Genomic DNA, 23,912 nt, shown 5'->3' on the forward strand with positions numbered 1-23,912 from the left:
GGTGGCTAATTAGGCAAAATATGTACATGAATTTCAGTATCCAGCCTATATGAACTTATGTCACCTGATTTAATCATATTTCGGAAGGGAGATGGGGGCCCCTGGTTGAAGAAGAGAGGGCGTTGGGAAGAATCCTTGAAGAGCACATGTTTCACATACCACTCACGTCACTGACTTTCCATGTCACAAGACAATCCCCCCTGAGTCAGATCCTTGACGTAGGATGCTTCCGAACCATTTTATACACTTTATTTCCAGTCATACTTTCACAACTTTCTTCCAGCTACAGACCCCATTCATGACTTTAACATAGGGCATTTAAACAAGTAGTTAAAGACCTAAGGCTAGGCTAGTCTGATTCTTCACACTGCGGAACCCAGTCCCTCGACTTTTCCTTGCCCTTGGCCAGCTCTCTAGCAGCTGACTGGCATCCTGAATATCAAGTGAACAGAGATCCTACTGGTGTAGTCTATCCTTGGTCTCTTAAGCACCTCCAAGGCCTTGCCCTCCTGATATCCTAAACCTCTTTTTCCTTCCTCTGGCTCTCCAGGAGCCGTTTGGCCTTTATTCCTGCTGAAACTTTCCTAATTGGCTTTAGGTAACTAATTGTTGGCTTTTCTAAGAGTCCTTGCTCAAATATGAGCTCAATTCCTATTGGTTAGGGCACATACAAACTACATCTCCCAGAAACCTTTTAAATGTGACTTTTCTTCCTGTCTGGTCTTCTCAAACTCCCCTTAGTGGTGAAGATCCAGTGATAGACTGCTCATTTTGTTACATATCCCCTGCTGCACTGAAAATGCCTTGCGGCTAGGACTCTAAAGACTAAAGTTATTAGATGAAGGGGGTGGGATGAAATACACATGCACACAGTGCTTATAAGCCTTCTTTTTGGAAAGTAGACAAAAAAAAAAAGGATCACATGCACCTTGTTTGTTGAAATTTATTACTATATATTTTGTGTAAAGAAAAATGAACGGATAAAGAATAGTTGTGTGGCACAAAGTGAAAGGAAACAAGCAGCCCTCAAACCATTATTAAAGGGCCTTTACTGGTGAAAGGTACCATGGAAAAATGAGATCTTCACAGTTTGCTTGTGGCATTTCAGTTAATATTCTTACTTAACTGTATGTTTTTACCCATTTAATTTACTACATAAAGAAAACAGAATACAATGTCTAGGCTGTGTTCTTTCTGTAGCCAATCTTTTTATTTATTTATTTATTCATATTTATATTCTTTCCCACTCCAATGGCCCACAGCAGGAATACATAACAGATAAAATACATTTCAGCAGACATCAAAAAGAATGCAGACACTTAGAACAAATATCCAGATTGTAAATATCATCACATCTTAACATTTTAAACCGATACAACTGTTATGTATCAGTATCATTGAGTATAAAGTAATATAAATTTTACTTGCATCATCCTGTATAAACATTTATTTTCTCCAGTGGATTGGAGGAGCTCAATATACCACTGGGACATTGGGAGCATCCTTCTGCATATTGGGGATTCCTATTAGGCCTGGCGGAATCACGGGTCTCCATCCTCATCTGCTGCATAAAAGCCGATTAATCACATTGCGGGTTATTCTCCGACACTGGATATCATCTACAGATCTGTCACTGAAGGAATGGTTGGATGCCATGTTGGATTTATACCTCCTAGAACAGAAATCTCTCCCATTACTTTCCAAGAAAAAACAGCTGTTGTTTACTACTATCTGGCAACCGTTCTTGAAATCAATGCCACAGAATCTTCGCCAACCTGCCGCTCCAAGTAGCAATGACTGAAATCCATTATTTCTGTTTCTTTGGGGATATGGACAACCATGGTCACTGTTTTGGCTTCCTAGCGTTCTTGCAAAATGTCCTAGTATAGTTCTGTATGATTCTGTATGGTTCTGTTTCTGTCTTCATGCACGGTATATTGCTATACTTACCCTGTACGATTAAGGTGCTGATGAGGGGACGGGTGGGGGGATGGAAAGGGAGGGGTTAAGGGTGGAAACATTACTTTGGGAATTCTAGATTTGGTATGTTGTTCTTCAGATATCTTTTTGATGGTTGCATTAATGATGGGACACTTGTTACATACGTCCACCATGCATAGAAAATGACCACTTATGCACACAGTTTGATGTTATTCTTGTATACCTCTTGTTTTCTGAGATATTTGGTTGTATATGAATAAAAAGCATTACAAACAAAAAAAAACATTTATTTTCTCATATTTATAAAACCACCTGTTTGTCATGGACTCTAGGCAAATACATAACAGATAACATAAAATATAAACATTATCATAAACAAATAGAAAAGAATAACAAACATAAAACAGTAAGAATAGTAGAGGTCATTAAATACTAACAATTAACAAAACTTTTCAGTTCAATCGGTAAAGGTAACTGAAAAATGAGTTTAAACTTCAGAAAAGACAGAGGAAACTAGCTAGATTTTACAGAGTTAGTGAAGACTTAAATAGCCCCTAACCTATCGAAATTCCTTAGGTATAGTGTTCCACACTGGCGACTATCTGTAATTCCTTCAGAAAAGGAGCCTGTAAGAGGAAATCCTGGGAAGAACGCAGAGCTCTCCTTGGTACATATCTTTTGAGGTGATCAGAGAGATGGCATGTCCCCATTTTCTAAAGACATTTAAAAACTAAAGATGGAAATTGAGAGCCAATATAAGGAACATAAAGCCCCAAAATCATAAAGCATCTAATCCTAAAGTCCACAATTGTTCAAAAAGGAGAGGTAAATAGTTGAGCTTTAATAAGTTTTCTAAAAGTAAAAGAAATCTCCCAAGGCCCTAAGCTTTTTGGAATAAAATTCCATAAACAAGGAAATAAACAAGAAATTGATTTCTCAAGAGTATCTGCCCTCCAGAAGGAGTTAACAGCAGTATCGCTTATGAGGAGCAAAGTGTTCGGGATAGCACATAAGAGATCAATTGATCATGAAGAAATTGTGGGCCCATATTATTCACAGATTTATAATAAGGATGTGTATTTATTTTGCAAGCATGTGCAAAATGGGGTAAATGAGTACATTTTTCATTCATTCCAAAAATGTTGGGTTATTTTTGTTTCATATCAAAAGTTAAAAAAAAACTAAACACACTTGGGGATCCTAGGATGGTGGCATACTGAGAGGACCTAGTGTTAGAACTCTGATTACCCTGAGTTGTTTTGCTTCTTTTCAGCTAAGTCTTGTTCAGAACATGACAGGAAGCTAAATGAGCAGCCTTTGGGGGCTCCCAGCACTTCTCCTATATAGCAGTGAAAAATCGTGGAATTTCTCACAATACTATCCAAGGAGGTTCTTGGGATGTCTGCATTGTCAGAAACAGAGGAGTGAGCAGTCCTTCTGCTGTGGGAGGAGAATGTTTCCTCTAGCCCAGCCAGAACAAGAATGTTTGGCACGCTAGGCAAACCTTCGGTCATGCACCCTTCTTCCCCAACCTACATCTAGTATAGCGATCCTACCTACTGATGACAGCGGCTCTAGAATAGTTCTCCCTTTTTTTGACAGTATTAGCTCTGGCCACAGCGTCCCTTTGGGTCTTGTGCTGGCAGGATTTTGCTGCTCCCAAAACTTTGGCACTCTAGGGCTTAGGCGATTGCCTAATTTTCCTAATGGAAGCACTGACCTTGTCGGCTGTTCCTGTCCCTCCTATAACCCTGGTAGACAGGGGTATGAGGTTGCTGCAGCAAGAGTTGCCTAGAGTTGCAACAGGAACAGCAGCGTCTGAGGACATGTCCCCTCTGAATCTCATACAATCTAAGGAAAGTAGGATGGAAAGTTGTGGTGGCTTGGAAGAGGAGGCTCCATTGGTAGTGTTTGGATCCTCAGGTAGATCAACAGTTGCTGCTGGAGAGACAACTGATATTAGAATTGATGGCATTTTGTTGTCTTCTATTCATAGGGGTTCTGCAGGGGCAAGTATGGTTCCTTCAGGCCATAGGGGCCAGCTTTTTGAGTGCTATGTGTACATGAGCACCCCCAATTTTCTCTGCTGCACTCCTGTGAATAGGTAGCTGAGAGCTCCATGATGCAGGACTATAGGGGAGGGCAGTTAGAAAGTGATCAATTAGAACCCATCTCACTGAACATCAAAGCTGCCTTGCTACTTCTAAACGTCAAGCTCCGATAGTAGCTCATTGTAAAGAATTCAACCATTCTTTTCAAGATATCAAATGGCGAATCATTGACCTTGTACATATCAGTCCATGCGGTGGTAACATTAAAGCCATCTTAAATTATAAAGAACAACAGTGGATTTACAGATTAAATTTAGTATTTCCCAATGGCCTAAATGCAGCTGTCGAATGGTACTTACTAACTTAATCATCCATCCTGCTGTAGTTACTGACGTAACAATTGACGTCACTTTCTTACATTGCATATTTATAAGGTTGGTATTTCCGGTGCGGTCATAGGAAAAGAAATGCGGAAACGACATGCTATACGATCACTGAATTCACCTACGGGAAGTCTCTGACAATATATCACCATTAATGCTGAAACACTTTTTCCCCACTGTATTTTATAGATATTTTACAAGTTTTGATATAATATTGACCACCTCCATTTTGTTGTAGACCCTATTATTGAGCCCTTGATAAAGAACTGGCTGTTCGAAACATGGACCCATGTCGGGCATGTTAAGGAAGTAAGGCTTCATAGATGTTGAAAAAAAAGACAGCGTTTCACACTAAAGCTAAGTTGAACATTTGCACAGCATATAAGAAAAAATATTGAAAAATAGATACCAACTATCAGACCTATGATTAAAAATAAGGCTGAAATATAAAGTCATCACTGTTCGATGAAGCCTATTATGACGGTCTTTAATATAGTAAGCGTCTGTAACTAAGGTGTTCAACAGGCAATTTTGGCTGCTTCATATGATTTTCTGCCAAAGTCCTTTATTCATTTAAACAGATGGGGTAACGTGAATTACACATTGATGTAAAGTATTAGTGTCATTAAATAAGCTACCCGAATCGAACCTTAAGTCTTGTCGAGTGACTGTTTTGCAGGAATGGCTTGTAGCACCCCAAGGATCCTTAGCTTAGGTGGGCTGCCCGTATCCCAGCCCGAGGAGTTCCCTGTTGGACCTGTGACACGAACCTCCTGCTCATGCTCCTTCCTACCTAATCTCCTGCATTCTTCCCCACAATCCTCCTTGTTTCTCCACCAAATGGTCAGAAGCCTGTCTTGAATGAGTCTCAGCTGATAAGATCTGAATGAACGGTACAGTTACCAAAAAAAAAAACCCCAGAAAACTCCATGGAAAGTAATCAGCAAAGCAGTTCATGTTCAGAGCAGTTCAGAACAGTTCGTGGATCTCCAAACAGTGATGAAGTCCATGAACTATCCTGAGTCCTGAAATAAAGATTACAATACAAATAAGTAGTTTTTTAAATAGCCATACCCTTGATGCAGACCTTCAGGCAACTCATACAAACCGGGCTTCCGATAATATCATTTTTTGACATATTCAGTGTCATTTGTTCGGATAAATCCAAACTTAGCCATAAGAATATGGGGAGTTATTACCTGAGTTATTCAGCTTAAGTACCTGGCTGGATAAAACTTAGCCAAATAACTTGGAGGCATTTTAGGGTTGTTTTGGGGCTGAGTTAAGTTAAGCCGGATAAGTTGTCAGGCTAACTCCAGTGGTGCAATAGAGCAGTCCTAAAGTTAGCCAGTTAAAGTTATCTGGTTATCTTTAAGATAGTTGGATATTCAACAGCATGCTGCAGCGAGACTCATTGCAAACTCCCGTAAATATGATCACATCACCCCCATCCTCAGAGACTTACACTGGCTCCCCATTACATCACGCATTTTCTACAAAACACTCACCATAATCCACAAAGCAATCCACACGCACAACTCCAACTGGTTAGACCTCCCTTTTACAACTCCTAAGTCCAGTCGACCCACCAGAACAGTAAAAGCCGGCACCCTACTGGTGCCCTCCTTGAAAACAGCCCATCTCTCCTCCACACGAGACCGTGCTCTCACGATTGCAGGCCCCACTCACTGGAATACACTACCGCCTGACATACGCCTTGAACCCTGCATGAACAACTTCAAAAAGAAATTGAAAACATGGTTATTCGCCCAAGCATACCCAGAATAGAAAGCCATTAACCCGTGCCTATGTAGACCACAATATGTCTACTCTCTTTTTTCTCATATTGAGGAACTATGTTTTTGTTATACTCCATCGCCTCACCGCGAGGATCCTTGTTGGTTTTTACTCTGTCTTTCTTAGCTGCCTTTCGTTACCCCCATCTCCCAGCTTGAACCTCCCTGTTAAAATGTAATTTTCCTAACTTAACTTGTTGACTGTAAACCGACATGATGTCCACAACGAATGCCGGTATATAAAATGTTTTAAATAAATACATAAATAAAAGCATTGACATGCTGTTGAATATCCCAAAAATACGCCAGATAAGTTTACCTGACTAACATTGCTGACTGGACAGCAGCTGAAAATAATCCCCAAAGAGGGTTTTTGTCAGGATGAATGATTTTAAAACTTGAGTCTTTTTTAACTGCAGCTGTGCTTGCGCTTGTGCTTGGCTGGTGTTTTGTCTGAATAAGATCCTGGAGGCTTGGGTTGCCTGCTTTCTGCATTTTGTTTTATTGAGGGTTCCTGCCAGCCACTCTGAAGCCTCCCTCCCGATGAGGTTTGCACTGGCAGCAGTGTAAACGTTGCTCTATCAGTACCATTGGTACCTGAGGCTCCCGCCCCCCTCGGGTTGCTGTCCCTGGTGGACCCTATTCCTGGACATTTTGCAAAATGAAGTAATGACCTTAAGGATTTAGGGGTAGGTTTTAAAAGGAGCACAGGCGCACACGGATGCGCCGATTTTATAACATGCTCGCCAGCGTGCGCATGTCATAAAATCCGGGAGCCACATGCGCCGGATTTTAAAATCCGCGTGCGCATGTGCAGGCGGCACGCGCAGGGGGGTGAATTTTAGTAAATTATGCACGGCGACGCACTCAGGCCTCCCCCAGTTTCCTCCCAGTCCCTCCAATTAAGGAGCGGACTGGGAGGGAACTTCCCTACCCATACTCCCTCCCTCTTCCCCTCTCCTCTCCTCCCCACCCCCTAAACCCTTCATTTGAACTTATGATTCTTTTGTTTTATTACTTACTGCTCCCCTGGAGCAGAAATGGTTTGCGTCCCCCGGCCAGCTGCCGGCGCGTTTCCCCAGGACAGCGGCTAATGGCCGCTGGCCCCACCCAGACCCCGCCCCTAGCCCACCCCATTTTCAGGGCCCGACACTTGTACGCATAGGGGCAGATTTTCAAAGGTTACGCGCGTAACCCGAGAAAATCTGCCCTTGCACGCGCCGAACCTATTTTGCATAGGCTTGGCGGCGCACGCAAGCCCCGGGACCCGTGTGTGTCCCGGGGCTTTAAAAAAATGAGCAGGCTGGGGGCGGGGAGGTGATTCGGAGGCAGGGCGGGGGCATGGCGGGGCGTGGGGATGGTCCCAAGTTCTCCGGCACAGCAGCCTGTGCCGGGGGATGGCGCGCCGGCAGCCGGCCAGCGCGCGCAAGTTATGCCTGCCTTGAGCAGGCGTAACTTTTTAAACAAAGGTACGAGGGGGATTTAGTTAAGGCTGGGGGGTGGGTGGATCTGAAAAAAAAGGTCCCTCCAAGGCCGCTCCGATTTCAGAGCGACCTTGGAGGGAACGGGGAAAGCCACATGTGTGCACCCCCTTGCGTGCGCCGACCCTGGATTTTATATCATGCGTTCGGGCATAGATTTGTTCGCGCCGGGTTCTGCGAACAAATCTATGCCCGCGCATAAGTTTTAAAATCTGGCCCATATTGTGCTTTCCGTGCGTGGACGGGCCCTTTTGAAAATGCGTATGGTGCGCGCAAGGTCCAGCCACCCCCGTAAAGCCCGATTTTTGCGCCTCGCAGGCCTTTTAAAATCCGGCCTTTATTGTACATCGTTTAAAGCGGTTGCACTCTCACCCCCTTAGAATATCATTATCAGTGTGCCTGGATCAGATTTGTCTTGTGCATGCAAAAATAACAAGCATCAAAATGACAAAACAACATTGAAAAATGCTATTAAAGCTGTAAATCTCTTCTTTGGAATTATGTTTATTTTAGCTTTTAGTACATGTTTAAATGGTTTGTGAGTGTATGTCAGTTTATTACTTTTCATGTAGTTCTTCAAAAATAAATAAACTAGAAAGAAAAGAGTTTGGCATGATGAACTTAATGATTTAATATTCGAATAAATTTATTGGAGTAAAAAAGTTAAATAATTGTTCTATTTTCCTTACAGAAGTTGGTTCTCCTGTAGTCGAGCGTCTTTGCTCTTGCTGTCTTTCTCTTTAAACCTTGACGCTGCAAATAGTGGCTGGTATTAATAATAATAATTGGAACTGATGAGAAGCAGACACTGAGATAAATCCAATTCTCATTCCGTACTCTCCATACTCTTTGCTGAGAACTTCAAGCGGTTGTTTTTTTTTTCCCAGTGTTGGTGGCAGCAATATCCTGGCGGTTGACCTTGAATTCCAGGAGGCCTCAGGATAACCCTGGAGGGGTTTGCCACCTCTCCCCTCCCACAGCCTGACCAAGCTGTGCCAGCACTCAACTGAGTGCCAGCTTTATATACCGGATGCTGGTGTAGCAATTTCCACTGGTGCCAAAAGGGAGGAGCTGCCGTCACCGCAGGATAACATGCACCGTACGTCACTACTGTCCATACGGATGCCAGCCACAGCGACGTGCGATGTATGTTAGGTGGCAGCCCGGGGTTTTAAAGGGAGATCAAGTGTCATGCCAAAGAGAGAAATTCATCGAGGGAAGCTGAAACTCGGAACACTCAGTGTCTGTCTCTAGTTCCTGAAAGAGGCCGTTCTCTTGTGGATTTATTGTAGCTTAGCTTGATATCTGTGTTGCAGCTCTGCAGCCTGGAGCGCTAGGGGGAAAGGAGTAAACAGTTTTGCTCCTTACACCATTATTACATTTTCACATGCACTTAGCACCGACGAATATTAAAAACTGCACAGCCTCCGTGGATCCTACAGTTGTTTTTACCATGTAGGTTAACTAAAATCTGCTTTTAAAAAAAAAAAAATAATAATCTTCACACTACGCTCTTACTTGAGTTTGACTGCAGTAGGTAAAAATGTCTTGTAAATACAATGAAGCAATACCCTTCTCATATTCAAATAGAGAAACCAACTGCGAATTCGCTTTGGGGCAGATTTTTAAAACAGCACGCGTGGGGTACATATGTGCGCGCCACCCGGCACGCACAATTGTACACCCAATTTTATAACATGTACGCACTGCCACACGCATGTTATAAAATCCGGGGTCGGCGCGCACAAGGGGGTGCACACTTGTGCACCTTGCGCGCGCCGAGCCCTAGGGAAGCCCCGATGGCTTTCCCCGTTCCCTCCAAGGCTGCTCTGAAATCGGAGCGGCCTGGGAGGGAAATTTTTCTTCTGCTCCCCCCCCACCATCCCCTCCCTTCCCCTATCTAACCCACCCCACTAGCCCTACCTAAATCCCCCCTACCTTATTTCAAGGAAAGGCAGGCGTAACTTGCGCGCACCAGCCGGCTGCCGACACACCATCCCCGGCACAGCCACTGCGCCGGAGGACTCGGGACCACCGCCCCGCCCCCTTCCTGCCCCTTTTTCAAAGCCCCGGGACATACGCGCATCCCGGGGCTTGCATGCCCCGCCGAGCCTATGCAAAATAGGCTCGGCGCGCGCAGGGGCGGTTTTAAAGGTTTACGCGCGTAACCCTTTGAAAATCTACCCCTTTGTGTTTGTGTCATTTTAATATTTAAATGCTGAATGATCTTTCCCACAGGGAAAACAATTTTCAAAGCCCTGGTATGCGCATAAGTAGCAATCGCATGTAAATTAAGAGTCTGAAAATTGCTCTGCCTCTATACGCAGTTAGAAGAGCCATTTCCAGGGGCGTGGTTTGGGCGGAAGTAGAAAACAGTAAGCTCAGATTGCATTTTCAAATCTATGCAGGTGATTTCCTTTGCAGAATCTACCCGCCGCCAAAAGTAGGTGCAAAAGTCCACAGTTAGTTTGCAGCCATGGTAGGTTTAAAAGGGAAAGTACCATATGCACTTTCACTTTGGAACTTGGTGTAAAGTCCATTGGTTAAAAAGTACCCTCCTGGGTCTGATGTCAAATGCCCCGACGAGGCCCTCGTTTCGCCGCGTAAGACTTCCTCGGGGGGGGAAACACCAACAAGACAGACACCAAAAAATCTCTTAAAGCTCCCCTCCTGCCGAAGCAGGGGGAGCGTGAAATACAACTGGATTTAAAATGCCAGTGGGCTTATTAAATCAGTTAATGCCACTGACCAACTTGGTATCTTTTTTGCAGTTAGGGAGCAGACTGTGATGTGATTATTCAGACGGTAACATCATTGCGAAACCCCTGTTTGATCATCACGTATTGAAATTACCTGATGCTCATATACAACATTTGGAGCTGTCTCTATTGTAATTACATTGTTAAGATGTGTAAATTAGTTAACAGATCTGTACACACACTTCTTAAAGATAACATCTTAATCAACATGTTTTTGTATGATATTTTAAATTAATGTTTTCTAACGTACCAATCTGAAATGTTTTTGTTTTATTATGTATGTTACATTGTAAACCGCTTTGACGGTCAGCTCTCTGCCCATACTGCGGTATATAAAAATCTATTAAATAAATAAATAATACAGCTGTCTTGTCTCAGTATTCTATTAGGGAGGATCCAGCATTTTATTGTTAAACCCATAGATGCATATAAGTATTTGTTTGTTTGACATAATACATGTAGGAAGATCAAGGTTTTCTATTTTATTTCTTTTGAGCAGATGTCAATAAAGTTGTACTTTAATTGATTTCATTTTCGTTCACATTAGTGCTTTTTTCCCACTCTCCCTGTGGAGTGTATTTGAGTCTGTATATATATATTTTTTTTTTTTAATTTTTTTTTTTTAATATTTATTTATTTAATATGTAAAATATTGGGTGCCTTAATGGTTTAATATATTGTCTATAAATTTTATATATATATATATATATATATATATATATATATATATATATATACACATACTTTATATGTGAAATAATATAACAATTCACACATAATAACCTAGAATTAAACCTGAAGGCAGGTATATTTTAAAGTATGTGCATACACTGTTCTGAAAATGCTTTATTTCTCACATACTTGGAATGACCAGTTCAGCAATGCCTCCACCAGTTCACCCAGCTCTTCACCAGTTCATCTAGACCTTCCAGAATTTCACCTTGGTTCCCCACGTGTTCACCCAGACTTCCCACCCAAAAACTGCACACAAAAGACAATTCCGGTTGCAATTGTGCGTGTCAATTAGTAAATGTAAGACGTGTTCATACAAGTTTGGTTATGAATATACACATCTCATACAAAATAGCAAGTGGTGCACGTACTTATAAACCTCACCCGGGAATGCCCTAGACAATCCATCTTTTCCCCTTATAAATTTGTGTGTGATCCTGCAGATATAAGCATACTCATGAGGTTTATAAAACATCATATATGCACGAATTGATGTGCATGTCCACCATGTAACTCTGATAATTCCCTCCTATACAAATCAATTACCAGTAACACAAAACTATTATAAATATCAGTACTGTGTAATTCATATTTTACAAAATATTTAGGGAGAAACTCATGCAAACGAAATTAAGCAGCTACCCTTGTTATATGTAACTTCCGCTTCTAGTGAATTGTTCTTATTTAAGTTATACCCTTTGTTACATGTAAACCGATCTGATATGAAATTTTTTCATGAAGGTCGGTATAGAAAAGTGTTAAATAAATAAACTGCAGTAAAGCGTGTTTTAGCAGCATTGGATGAAGGAGATTGTCACAGAGCCTTTCATCATTTATTTGTAGGTCACCACTACAAATCCTGCTCAAGAAGGTATAAAAATGTGGCTTATTTGAAATGAGCTGGTGGTCTCAAGTCAGTTTTCAAAAATGCAGAGAGAACAGACACGGGGACAGTAACTTTTAAACAGCTGGGTGGGTGCACATATGCCGGCTCGCGGCAAAGGATGTGGCTATTATATAACATATGTGCACATATGTGCGCATGATATAAAATAGGCTGTATGCGTGTGCATGTGCTCACAATTTTATATAGACTTTTGCAAATGCTGCCTCTACTGTGTAAGTGGGGGGATTTTAGTAGAAACATGAGCCGACGCAATTGCCAGTTTCCCCAGTTCATTCCCAGTTTGCACAAGTAAAGGATAGGACTTCCTAATCCACCTAGTTAACTAGCCTAGCTTTTACCCCGTTAGCCCTAACCCTTAAAACCCCTGCTAACCTCTATAGATTTTTTTTTTTGTTTCAGGACTTACATGCCATCCATAGCAGAAGTAAAGTTACACGGTAGGGGACCCCAGCGCGCACTTGTGCATATAAATATGTGCAGATTTCATTGAGAAATCTAGGAATGGCCATGCCCAAGCCAGATCATGCCCATGCTCCACCCCTTTTTTTGCCAAAACAATTTTCTGCGCGTGCCAGGAATAAATGTGTACTTGCAAGCTCTTTAACATACGGGCGGAGTATGCCGGCCCTACTTCTGTGCGTGTCTCCCGGCTTTGGCATGTGTAGGGCTTTTAGAATTTGCCTTTAATAGTTCCCAGAATTCAGCATTACTGTTGGGAAAAGTGTAATCAGAAGAATACGCACTGAGGTAGATTTTAAAAACATACGCGCGCGTACTTCTGTTCGCGCACCAGGCACGAACAGAAGTACGCTGGATTTTATAAGATACGCGCGTATCTTATAAAATCCGGGGTCGGCGCGCACAAGGGGTGCACATTTGTGCAACTTGTGCGCACCGAGCCCTGCGCGCGCTGCCCGTTCCCTCCGAGGCCGCTCCGAAATCGGAGCGGCCTCGGAGGGAACTTTTTTCCTACCCCCCCCCCCCCCCCGCACTTTCCCTTCCCTTTCCCTACCTAAGCCACCCCCCCGGCCCTATCTAGACCCCCCCTACCTTTATTGGAGAAGTTACTACTGTCTCCGGGCAGTAGTAACTTACGCGTGCAGGCGCGGCAGGCCCTAACACAGGCCGCTGCGTCGGGGCGCTCTGCCACGCCCCGATCCCTAACTGTGCCCCTGGCCACGCCCACGACCGCCCCTTTTTGCGCGTCCCGGGGCTGGCGCGCGCCGCCGAGCCTATGCAAAATAGGCTCGGCGTGCGCAGGGGGGGGGGGTTTGGGGTAGGTTTTTGGGGGGTATGCACTGTCACGATCACGCCCATCCGCTCAGCATGCTGTGGGGCTTTGCTGGGCTTCAGGCCTCCGGCTTTGCTCCTATGCCACGTCCTGTCCACTTGCACAGCTCATGCACAGCGCTGCTATGAACTCCTCACAGCCTCTAGTCAGAGTGCCAGGCCTAGTCCTGGCACTCCCAAACAGTACACAGAGAAAAAGGCTTTTATCACAAAAAGGGTTTAATGGAGTCCTGTAGCCTCACCGGCTGCAGCCCTGCAACAATGCCTGCTTGACTGTACAAACCCCCAAGCCTAACTGCTTAGGTCCTCCTTAGCAAGCTTAAACAGCATTTAAACCATAATATCCTTTCAACATTTCTTAAACCTCCTTGTCCAAACCTAGGATTTACCATTCCCCAACCCCCTGGTTATTCCAGCTCCATAGAGGAACAGCTGGAGCTTTCCTCTCCCCAGCTTACCTCCATCTCCTCCTCTACAGACTCTGAGGAGCCGGGCTTTTGTGGCCAGCTCCACCCCGCGGGCACGCCCTCTTCCTCAGCTTCCATGGACTCTGCTGAGTCATAGGGATCAGTCCCAATTTCCTCCACCTGTTCCTGCTCATCCTCCAGCCAGGGGTCAGGTGTCGGTTCAGGGAACCTGGGAAGTGTAGTCTTTGCTACCTTCCTCAGCGCCCTCCGGTGGCTAGGTTTGGTACTGCCAGCTTCTGCTTTTCTGTGTCCCGGCTGTTTCTGCCCCGGGCCAGGTCGTACTGCATCACAGCATGTATCTTATGCGCGTACCCCTTTGAAAATCTACCCCAATATTTTCACACAGCAACATATAAAGGATTTTTTTAGGTGTATATGGTAGATGACTGAAACAATTGTGATATTATCAACAGTATAATGTTTGTTTTATTTTATTTTTTTAAACATTTACCCAAAGTCCCTTTTTGTGTGTTTTTCAAAAATGCATAGTGCAAAAATTGCTTAGTGGCATTTATTCTGAAGGTTATTTTCTAAAGGATTTCTGCGAGTAAAACAGTGTTTTATGTGCAATAATGGCCTTTTACAAAATTGCCCACCCACCGTGTGAATAAACTCACATTCATATATCCTGTTCTCGCATAAATTTACCCAGACTGTGCACGAAGGATGGAAGCCACATTGGTAAATGCTGTGCGGAATCCTGATTTGTATTGTTTGCTTGAAAACATTTATACTTTCTCTGTTTAAACAACCCCCAAAGCATTAATGGGAGTGACAAAACATCACCGTTGTCACTTCCTAGTGATTTTCCATCCTCGTTTCTGGATCCTTTGAAGTTTTTTCCATCTTTACCACTGGGAAGCATAGCTTACTGAGTTCTTTCCACAAACAAGCTTTCTACATGATTTACAAGATGGTTCACTTATTTTTTGAAATATAGTTTTATAATTCCTTAAATGATTTCTACTAAGCAATTTTTACGCCAAACATTTTTGAAAAACACAAGAAAAGAGCAATTGATTAGAAATGAAAGAGAACAAATGTTATAATGCAAGCTCTAATGCATTTGTTTCAGTCGTCTGTGATACCCCCCTAAAAGAAAACCTCTAGATCATTTTTGTAAAGTTAATGGATATTCATTTGCTTCCACTTTTTTTTCAGCGGTCTTAGTCCAGTTTCATTCATATTACAGTTCCTGTCAGATTTCTATAAAACATGTATTCTTCTTCAGACTGTGTTAATGATTTGTGACAAAGGACAGAAAGAGAGAGAACAGTATAGATCTTGCTTTTATTATATTGTATTCTCTGATTGGAGATGGGAACAGAATGAATGCCTATGGGTGTGGTTGGGGGTAGGAGGACTTACCTTCTATCTCACACTCTGCTGGAGAGCTGCCAGTAATATCAGTCATACCAGGTTCCTGCTTGCATACCCAGTGTCATAATTGGGGCTTTTGATTTTAGGTTTTAACTGACAAAACACTGAGAGAGAACACCCCTGATACAAAAAAATAAAATAGATTGTTTTTGGATGGACACTAGAAAAACACAAACGTCCCTTAGCACTCTCTCACCCTTCCCCTTGCCTGCCTTGCGTCCTCTGTTCTGTTTTTGTGCCTTTTCTACACCGATGACTCTCTGCTGCACAAATGCATAATATTTAATTCAAGCGGAAAACATGCCCAGCGAAAGCAACAGCACCGTGATAGCACCGCTAAGGGCTGATTTTTATGCTCTCAAGGAATCCCTCATTTTCTGGAAAGCGAACAAACGTTTACAAATGTGTAAGGCACCTAAGAACAGAAGCCCTAGTTATAACAGCAATAACCCCTGCTAGCTTATGATCTTAGATATAAAAGATCAAACATTCCAAAAAGATCTCAGCTTCGCCTCGGTGCTTTTCAGTGCAGGAGATGGTTATTCCCTCTTTCACGGCTGAGAGCAGAGGCCCCCTTAAAACCTGCTCATGGTTTAAGCTCTCCAAGTGGTTGACCTCCAGAAACACGGTCTGCTGATAGATGCATTTTTTTAAGTTGGCTTATTTGATTGGTTTAAAGGAAACCATTCTTGCTGGTAGCATTTGATGGTGTTTCATGTTTTTCAGGAGATGCACGAGTGAGAAGTCCAGCAGGGGTTCTCTCTGAGCGCCGTGGCTCCTATCCTTTCATAGGCTTCCAACTTCTAAACGGTAAGGACATTTTGTATTCTTCCTCGCGCCTCGGTTTTTCCACTGAAATGCTGCATTTTCTCTCCGTAATGTTATAGTTTTATTATGGGCCGTTGTTTTTCCCTGTAAGAAAGCAGCCAACAGAGAGCGCATAGGAGACACAGTTAATTATAGCCTAAGTTTATGATCTAATCCTTTTTTCTACAATTTATGTCTTCTTTTTTATTGACAACATTCGGAAAGCACAGATATCCATATTAACAAAGCCGGTGAGCTGGAAAGTTATCCAGATGCGCAGCGAATATACCTGGATAAGTGTTCCACTGAATACACCTGGATAAAGTTATCCAGGTAACTTCAGGACAGTTTGGGGTTTGTTTTTTTTACCAAACGTTTCCAGCTTGCTTTCTCCGGCCAGCACTGAATATCAGCATTGCCCCAGGAAAGCCCGCTGAGGCAGCTCTTTATAGCTAGGTCATTGTTCCTTAATTTTATATTCCGCTTTGTCAGACACTTCAAAGTGGATTACATTCAGATTCTGCAATTTATATTCCTGTCCCCAAGAGAGTTCACAGCCCAAAGGCCTGATTCATCAAGGTATTTTGCCATAGACACAGAATCGGGGGAAAGGATTTAGTGAATCAGGGGCGGTAAGTTTGCATCTATTGCTCACCGCTTGGATGCTGAGAGATTGATACTGCAACCCCCTTGATTTGTCTGATGACGTATCTCAGTAAATTTTGGACAAGTAACAACAAGTTGCCCTGACAAATTATAGCCACGGAATGAGGGGAAAATATTCAGATCTTGAGTTTTTTTCCTGGGTAACTAAAAGTTACCTGGATAAACCCTTTGAATATTGACCTCACAGATCCTGTTTCCCACTGCATATCCTCCTTTAGCGCGACCGTAACGGAAGAGAAAAAAAAAAAAAAGAAGAGTCCGTTGTTGTTTCTTCAGTGAATTATATCTGAACAGCAGGATTCCTGTGTTGCCCGGAGTGACTCACAGCATGCAGAAAAAACATGGGTGGTAGTGACTGTGCAGTCTAAAAACTCCTCTGGTGCTGATTCAGTAATGGAAATCTTCCCTCCAACCAGTAGCCCCAAGAGTGCATTTCATTTAACGCATTAAAAGATAAGTAGGATGGTGTAACCCCTCACACATGCACACATATACACACACACACACACACACCTCTTTGCTAATTAACCAGACATGACTTTTGCAGACCTTCAGAACACTATTTCTGTCGCCAGTGGATCTTTACAACAAGCACCAGGGGAATGTCACTACGGCTTGAAATGCTGTAAAAAAAACAAAACAAATCAAAGCCAGAATGGAATAGGAAGTATTGTTCTTTTAACGGAGCCACGCTGTTTTGCATTATAAAATGCACATCTTTATACCAATAGCAAACTTTCCTATTGTCTTAGACACCTAGGTCAGATGTTTTTTGAAAGAGTAAAACTGTAGTTTTGTCTCTTTCGGTAAAACTATGGCATTTAATAAAAAATAGAAAGACAAAAAAAAAACAAACAGTTGGCATAATGAAATGTCAATGATGTCATCTTACAGTAGCCAGGGATTCCCTTCCCTGGGCCAAGAAATGGTAGGGGAGAGCACTCACAGATAGTTGAGGATTCCCTTCCACCGACCTGGAGAACTGAGGAGGAGAGAGAGCAATTGTGGTTGATCAGGGATCCTTTCCCACAGACCCAGAGGAGAGAACTAGTTTCAAGTTATAACACCATCTCCTTCGGTGAGAGGGATGCCATGCTACTCACATTTCAGAGTCACTGCTTCACAACAATGAAGCTCCGGACAGGAGAATCCCCCTGGAAGCTCTGCATAAATCCTCCCCAGAAGCATTAGGGTCACTCAGCAGAGGAGCCGAATCTTCTCTTCCCTGCTGGTTCTTGCTCCTGGTCTCATCACAGAGTAAGGAACTACCCACTGGCAGGGCTCCTGCACACTTCAGGCAGACCAGCCTCTCACATAATCTCTCTCAAACTTTCTGGAGCATTCCCAGTTCGGGGCTGGACCAGTAATGGTCTCTGCTGAAGGGTGTAATGAGATACACCGTGTAGTAACCGATAGTAATAGCAGGAAAAGTCAGGTTGCAAGGAGTTTGACACCTAGCGATGGACCTCTTTCAAAGCTCCATTACGTTCTCTTTTGTCTTATTCTTCCCTCTCCTTTCTTTTTGTCCCAACATATTACAGTTTTTATAGTTTTCTTATAGTTTATTTTTTAAATTAAAGATGTGCACTTTTTTTGTGGTTGTACACCTCTCCCTATTTTTTTTTTTTTTTAGCTCTTCTTTCCTTCAGTTTTTCCTGCCTGCTTTGGGGTTCAAGCAAGAATCAGCACCTCTGTCTGTATCTTGCTTTATTTACATTCCTGAGTGATGGCGTTGAGCAGACTGGGTAGGAGATAATTTCAAAACGTTTAGACACAGTGCCTTCAGAAATAAAATAAATCCCTATGAAAAAGGGAGTCAAGCGTTTTTGTCATAATTTTTAACTGAAGTACTCAATAGGAATGTGCGTTTGTTTTATGCGACACAGGCACCGAAGTGAAACCATACTGTACTTATACCAGTAGTTAGAGCAGGACCTGCAACCTTCCAGCCACAGGGGTATGCCTTGGGTGTAGACATCAGGGTCACTACTGCCCTGGCAGCACCTTCCAGACAACTCTACAGGTCATGGCTGGAATTAGCCAATCTGCCGCCTCCAAATGTATTGAATAATTCCTGGCTGCGTTTCTCAGGAAAACACACCGCTCTATATCTTTTACCTCTATATCTTTTACCTTTTACGCTCTATATCTTTTACCTTGAACAGCCAGTAAAAATAACAAATTATAACTGATATCTACCAGATTGCCTGCTTCCCCTTTGTCATGGGGACTATCGATTGGCCCCTGCTACCCTTATAGGAATGTGAATACAATGAGGCCACCTACCGCAACCACAAGGGCTTCCATTCCCTCAATATGCAAGTGGTCTGTGATGCTAAGGGGAAAATCATGGACATTGTAGCCCCTCAAAACCTGGCTCATGATCCCACTAGCTAGCCCATAGACTGCAGCAGATGCTTACTACAGCAGGGCCCAACAACAGGCCAAAGCATTCATTGAGAGAGCCTTTATCCTACTCAAAACCCATTTCCACTGCCTGGAAAGATCTGGGGGATGCCTTCTCTACAATCCTACGAAGGCCTGTGAGATCTTTCTAACCTGCTGCATTCTTCATAACCTGCAAGAAACAGAAGTCTGTCTCCTCTAGAGGGACTAGAAGATCATCTGGCTGAAGAGAAACAGAAGCAAGCAAATGACCTGAGTCAGGAGGAATTGCAGGAGCTACATCACCAGACTCAACAGCAGACAGTACAGGAAAGGAACACTGATACAAAGACATTTTAGACGTTGAAGATACATTTATTTACAAAAGTGATAGAAGTAATGCAAACTATATACAGTTAGTGCTTCCTTGGTCACTCTTTTTTCTTGGGGAGTGGTAAGTTCCGCTGCTTTCGTCTGTTCCAATCGCATGCTCCTCCTCTGCAGCGGCATCTGATCACTGCTGACCTCGGAGAGCATAGGAACCGGGGGGTAGTAGCAGGAGTTGACAGTTACTGGAGGGGCATAGAAGGCTGTGGTGCTCCGGCAAGAGGACGTGAAGCTGCACAGATTACCTGGAAGCAGTGTTGGGCTTTTCCTCTTTAGCTACTGCACTAGGTGAAGCTATCCCCATCACAGCAAAGGGTAAGAATCCCACCTTTGCCCTTGGAGAGGGAGGAACCACTTTCTAGGGTGATGGTGGTGTTGCTGGAGGTGGCATCAGTGCAGGAGATGTTGGCATGCAAGAAGACAGAACCATCATGGGTGGTTGTGGAGCAAGAAGGGGGAGCTGCCAAGAGGGCAAGCAGAACTCCAGCATAGAGAGGTACCATGGTGGCAGCAGCTAGCAGGGTGGCATCCACTGCAGCATCTCCTTCCACACTGCAGTGTGGGCCTGCATTTCTTCACACATACCCCTCAGCTCCTGCTGCATGCCCTGCATCTCCTTTTATACACATTCTTCAGGTCCTGGATGTCATGCCTGAGGACTGCTATCTCATCCAGAACTCTAACATTGAGTTTTAGCATGCGCCTCTCTGCTGGAATGGACTACACCTACTCTTCTTTTCCTGAGAATATGTCTTCCTCCTCTTGGCAGCCTTCCCCCTTGCCAACTGTCTGATGCCAGATGTCCAGTGTGCCTGACAGGGTATGAGTTGGCAGGTCTCCTCCATACCAGCATGGTGATGCTTTGCTGATGGGTGTCCATCAGCTGGCCCCTCTTCCTCCTCACTGTCCTCTTCTGGGCTTGCAGGCAGCACCTGTGATTGCCACCTTGACAATCGGAGGCCACTGGGTCCAGGAGCACTGGAGTGCTCACCTGTCTGCTCCACTGCAAAATGGAAAAGTGTACATACTTTCAATATACATGCTATGTGGGCTTTTCTCTTCACACACTGAACCTTCCTTTTTGCCTAACAGAACAGTTCCATGGGCCTTACTATAGCACTTCCTGCTACTTCAGACTGTTAATAAATTATTCCCGTGGCTGAGAAAGTTATCATGAAGCACTTGCAAAGCACCAGCAGCATGGACAGAGAGAGAACTAAGAAAACTGTTTAGCTTTTGACTGCTGGCCCTATCAGCCTTCTGCACCATAGAGTATCTTCCAAAAATGTACATATCTAAATGTAAAGAGATACCCATTTTCAAGTCCAAGGAAAATGTCCCTGCCGCTTACAAACATGCAGGTCTGAGTGCCATCTGTATGATGGAGGTCTCACTAGCCTTTGCCTGTCTGATGGCATTGTAGTGTCATTGTACTAAGGAGGAACAGTACTCAGAATTGGAAGGGGTGTTAGGAGAATATGGAAGACAGAGCTGCCACTGATTGGGGCAGCAGAAAGACAGTAATCAAAGATGAGGAGTCCTGTTAGAGGTTGGAGTAATATCTTCACTGATTGGCACCATAGGGTCGGTCTCTCCATAGAGAAGTCTCAGAGGAGAGCTGAAGTGAGGAGTTCAACCAGAACAGTGATGAGAGAAAGAGAGTCCTAGGAGCTGGGGACTAGAGTATTGATTGGGAGGTGCAAGAGGAAGGGCATCCTGCCTGGCAATGTTCACCAGACTCTGAGTCTGATTCAGCAACAAGTAACCCAGGACTAGAGAGAAAAAGACCTAGGAAGAATACATTTCAGCTAGCAAACATCCACTGAGGAGCTCTGGGTAGAAGTGGAACCTGCCCCAGAGACCTGACCTGTTTTGAGGTCAGGAGATGATTAATGCTTTAACTTTTTCAATTGTTGTGATAGAGAAAAAGTTGGAACACTATTCAGAAGTGTTTAATGTTTGGACTTTAATTTCCCAGTCAGTTATAAAAGCATTTTATTGTCAACAGCAGCACAGGTGTGGAAAGTGTAATTTTGGAGAGATTGACTAGTCAGCAGAAAGAGTTCCTATGAGTATAAAACCCTTATGACCATGAAAATACTCTGCTTCCCCCCTATACAGGAACCCCAGGAAGTCATGAGGCCTTGCATGGTCTGTGGCTTTCCCCATGTGCCCAAATGGCCAGGACCTTAATTGGACAGGCGCTACTTATATTTGTCTGGTAGTAGACATTATTATAGGTATTACAAACAAGCACTTTATACGCCTTTCCTCTATAAACGCAAAGTGTCCAGTTCTCCCACACCTCTCATAGCCACCTCTGATATGGTACTGAAAACCATCCGTTCTGTTATGGAGAAGGTAATATGCCTTGCAGGCCCCTCTGCCTTCATCCAGAGTACCAAAGCTGCTTCTAAACCAGAAGTCTCTGTTCCCACAGATAACTGGTTGCAGGGGCGAGGTAACTGGAAATTCAGTAAGAGTGTACAGGCCCTTTTGTTGGGAACTGGTCAAGATCATAAAAAAAAAAAAAAATCCCACTCTACCCACAAAAAAACAGCTCTTCAGTTGGTGAGCTATGAGGCCTACCAAGAACTCTACCTCTAAAAACACCTTCTGCAGCTCCAACACTCCTCAATCAAGTTGATCGCTCACCCAATATATAAAGAGCAAGACTCATATCCAAAAGAGGGAGGATTCAAAAATGCAAAAATCCTCAACGCAGCTGTCACAATAGAAAAATGTAGTGAGGGTTGTGAAGCCACTGTCACAGGGTTTTTTTGAGGAGTGGTATGATCACAGAACGTTTAAAGGCAGCAGGAACCAGTAGCAGTGGGAAATGATACAGACTGAGGATGTGGCAGACGGAGTGCATGACTGCAGTGGAAACAGAGCGGAGGAACTGAGTGGGAATAGGGTCAGAGGAACAAATTAATTAGTTTGGAGGAGGAGAAAGATGAGCATTCTCCTCCACTGTGACTTCAGAAAAGGGGGAGAGAGTGGCAGAGACCAGGGGAAGGGCAGAGGAAAGTGAAGCAGAAGGGACCTGGTTGAGAACTCGTCTAATTTTATGAATCTTGTCATGGAAGTTGGCGGCCCTAGTCTCGGCAGAGAATGAAAGTGGGAGGGGAATGAAAGAAGTTTTAGGTGGGAATTGAGAAGGGCAAAGAGACAGTGATGGTTGGATGCAAGAGAGTTTGTCAGATGGACAAACCTGAGGCAACAGAGTGTAAAGTGCCTTGATATAGCCTAGGGATTAGAGCAGTGGATTATGAACCAGGGAAACCAGGGTTCAAATCCCACTGCTGCTCCTTGTGACTGTGGGCAAGTCACTTTACCCTCCCGGGGAAGTGCGTGCCGGCAGAGGTTACTTCTGCTCCAGAGGAACAGTAAGTAACAAAACAAAAAAAATGTAAGTAGCTAGGAAGGAGTTAGGGGTCAGGGGGGAAAGGGTAAAAGGTTAGGTAGGAGGGGTATAGGGAAGTTCCCTCCCAGCCCACTCCTTAACTGGAGCAGACTGGGAGGGATCTGGGGAAGCCCTGCTCGCGTCACCGCGCATTGCCTTTTAAAATTTCCCCGCCCCAGCACAGAGGAGGCCACCTGCCTATACACTCACGCGTGGACATTAAAATCTGGCGCTTGTGCCCATGGGAAACATATTTTATAACATGCGCACGCCGACACGCACATGTCATAAAATTGGCGCATCCACGTGCATGTGCTGGGAACCACGCACACGCGGCTTTGGAAATCTGGCCTTTAACTTCTAAGGTATGAAAGGGTTAATACATTATCACTGAAAAAGGCAGAAGTGGAACAGCCAGACCTAAACTAAATGCTGAAGGCTAAAACTATAAACAATTTGGCTCCAAACTGTCCCTGCAAGACAGCAATACTGTGCTCAGTTTCCTCTTGGCAGAGTAATATGGTTCTTTAGCAGTGTGCATTCATTTGAAATTAATTGTTAATCCAAAACAAATCAGGGAATTTTTGTTTCATTGAAAACAAAATGAATGTACAGTGTTCCTGAAAATAATGAACTTTTTTTTTCCATTCATTTTCTATCCCATTCAAGTCTATGGGGCAAGCAAAACTCCAGGGGGTAGATTTTTTTAAAAAGCGTGATCACGTACTTTTGTTTGCACAGCAGGCGCAAACAAACATACGCTGGATTTTATAAGATACGTGCATAGCCGCGCGTATCCTCTAAAATCCTGGATCGGCGCGCGCAAGGCTGCCGATTTTGGGCAGCCTGCGCGCGCCGAGCCGTGCAGCCTGACTCCGTTCCCTCCGAGGCCGCTCCGAAATCGGAGCGGCCTCGGAGGGAACACTCTTTCGCCCTCCCCTCACCTTCCCCTCCCTTCCTCTACCTAACCCACCCTCCCGGCCCTATCTAAACCCCCCCCTTACCTTTGTTCCTAGATTTACGCCTGCGAGAAGCAGACGTAAATCTACGCACGCCAGCGGACTGCTGGCACGC

General features: G+C 43.9%; 1 protein-coding gene across 3 annotated transcripts in view; it reads left to right on the forward strand.

Annotated features, from left to right (window-relative positions):
• Positions 1-23,912, forward strand: part of PDE7B (phosphodiesterase 7B) — a 627,908-nt gene that overhangs the window by 449,276 nt on the left and 154,720 nt on the right. For all 3 annotated transcript variants that reach the window (XM_029596617.1, XM_029596616.1, XM_029596615.1), the window contains one exon: positions 15,914-15,997. In XM_029596617.1, coding sequence (XP_029452477.1) covers positions 15,914-15,997 — 84 coding nt within the window. The remainder of the gene's footprint in view (positions 1-15,913; positions 15,998-23,912) is intronic.

This window comes from Rhinatrema bivittatum, chromosome 3 (assembly GCF_901001135.1).
Source record: "Rhinatrema bivittatum chromosome 3, aRhiBiv1.1, whole genome shotgun sequence".
NCBI lineage: Eukaryota > Metazoa > Chordata > Amphibia > Gymnophiona > Rhinatrematidae > Rhinatrema > Rhinatrema bivittatum.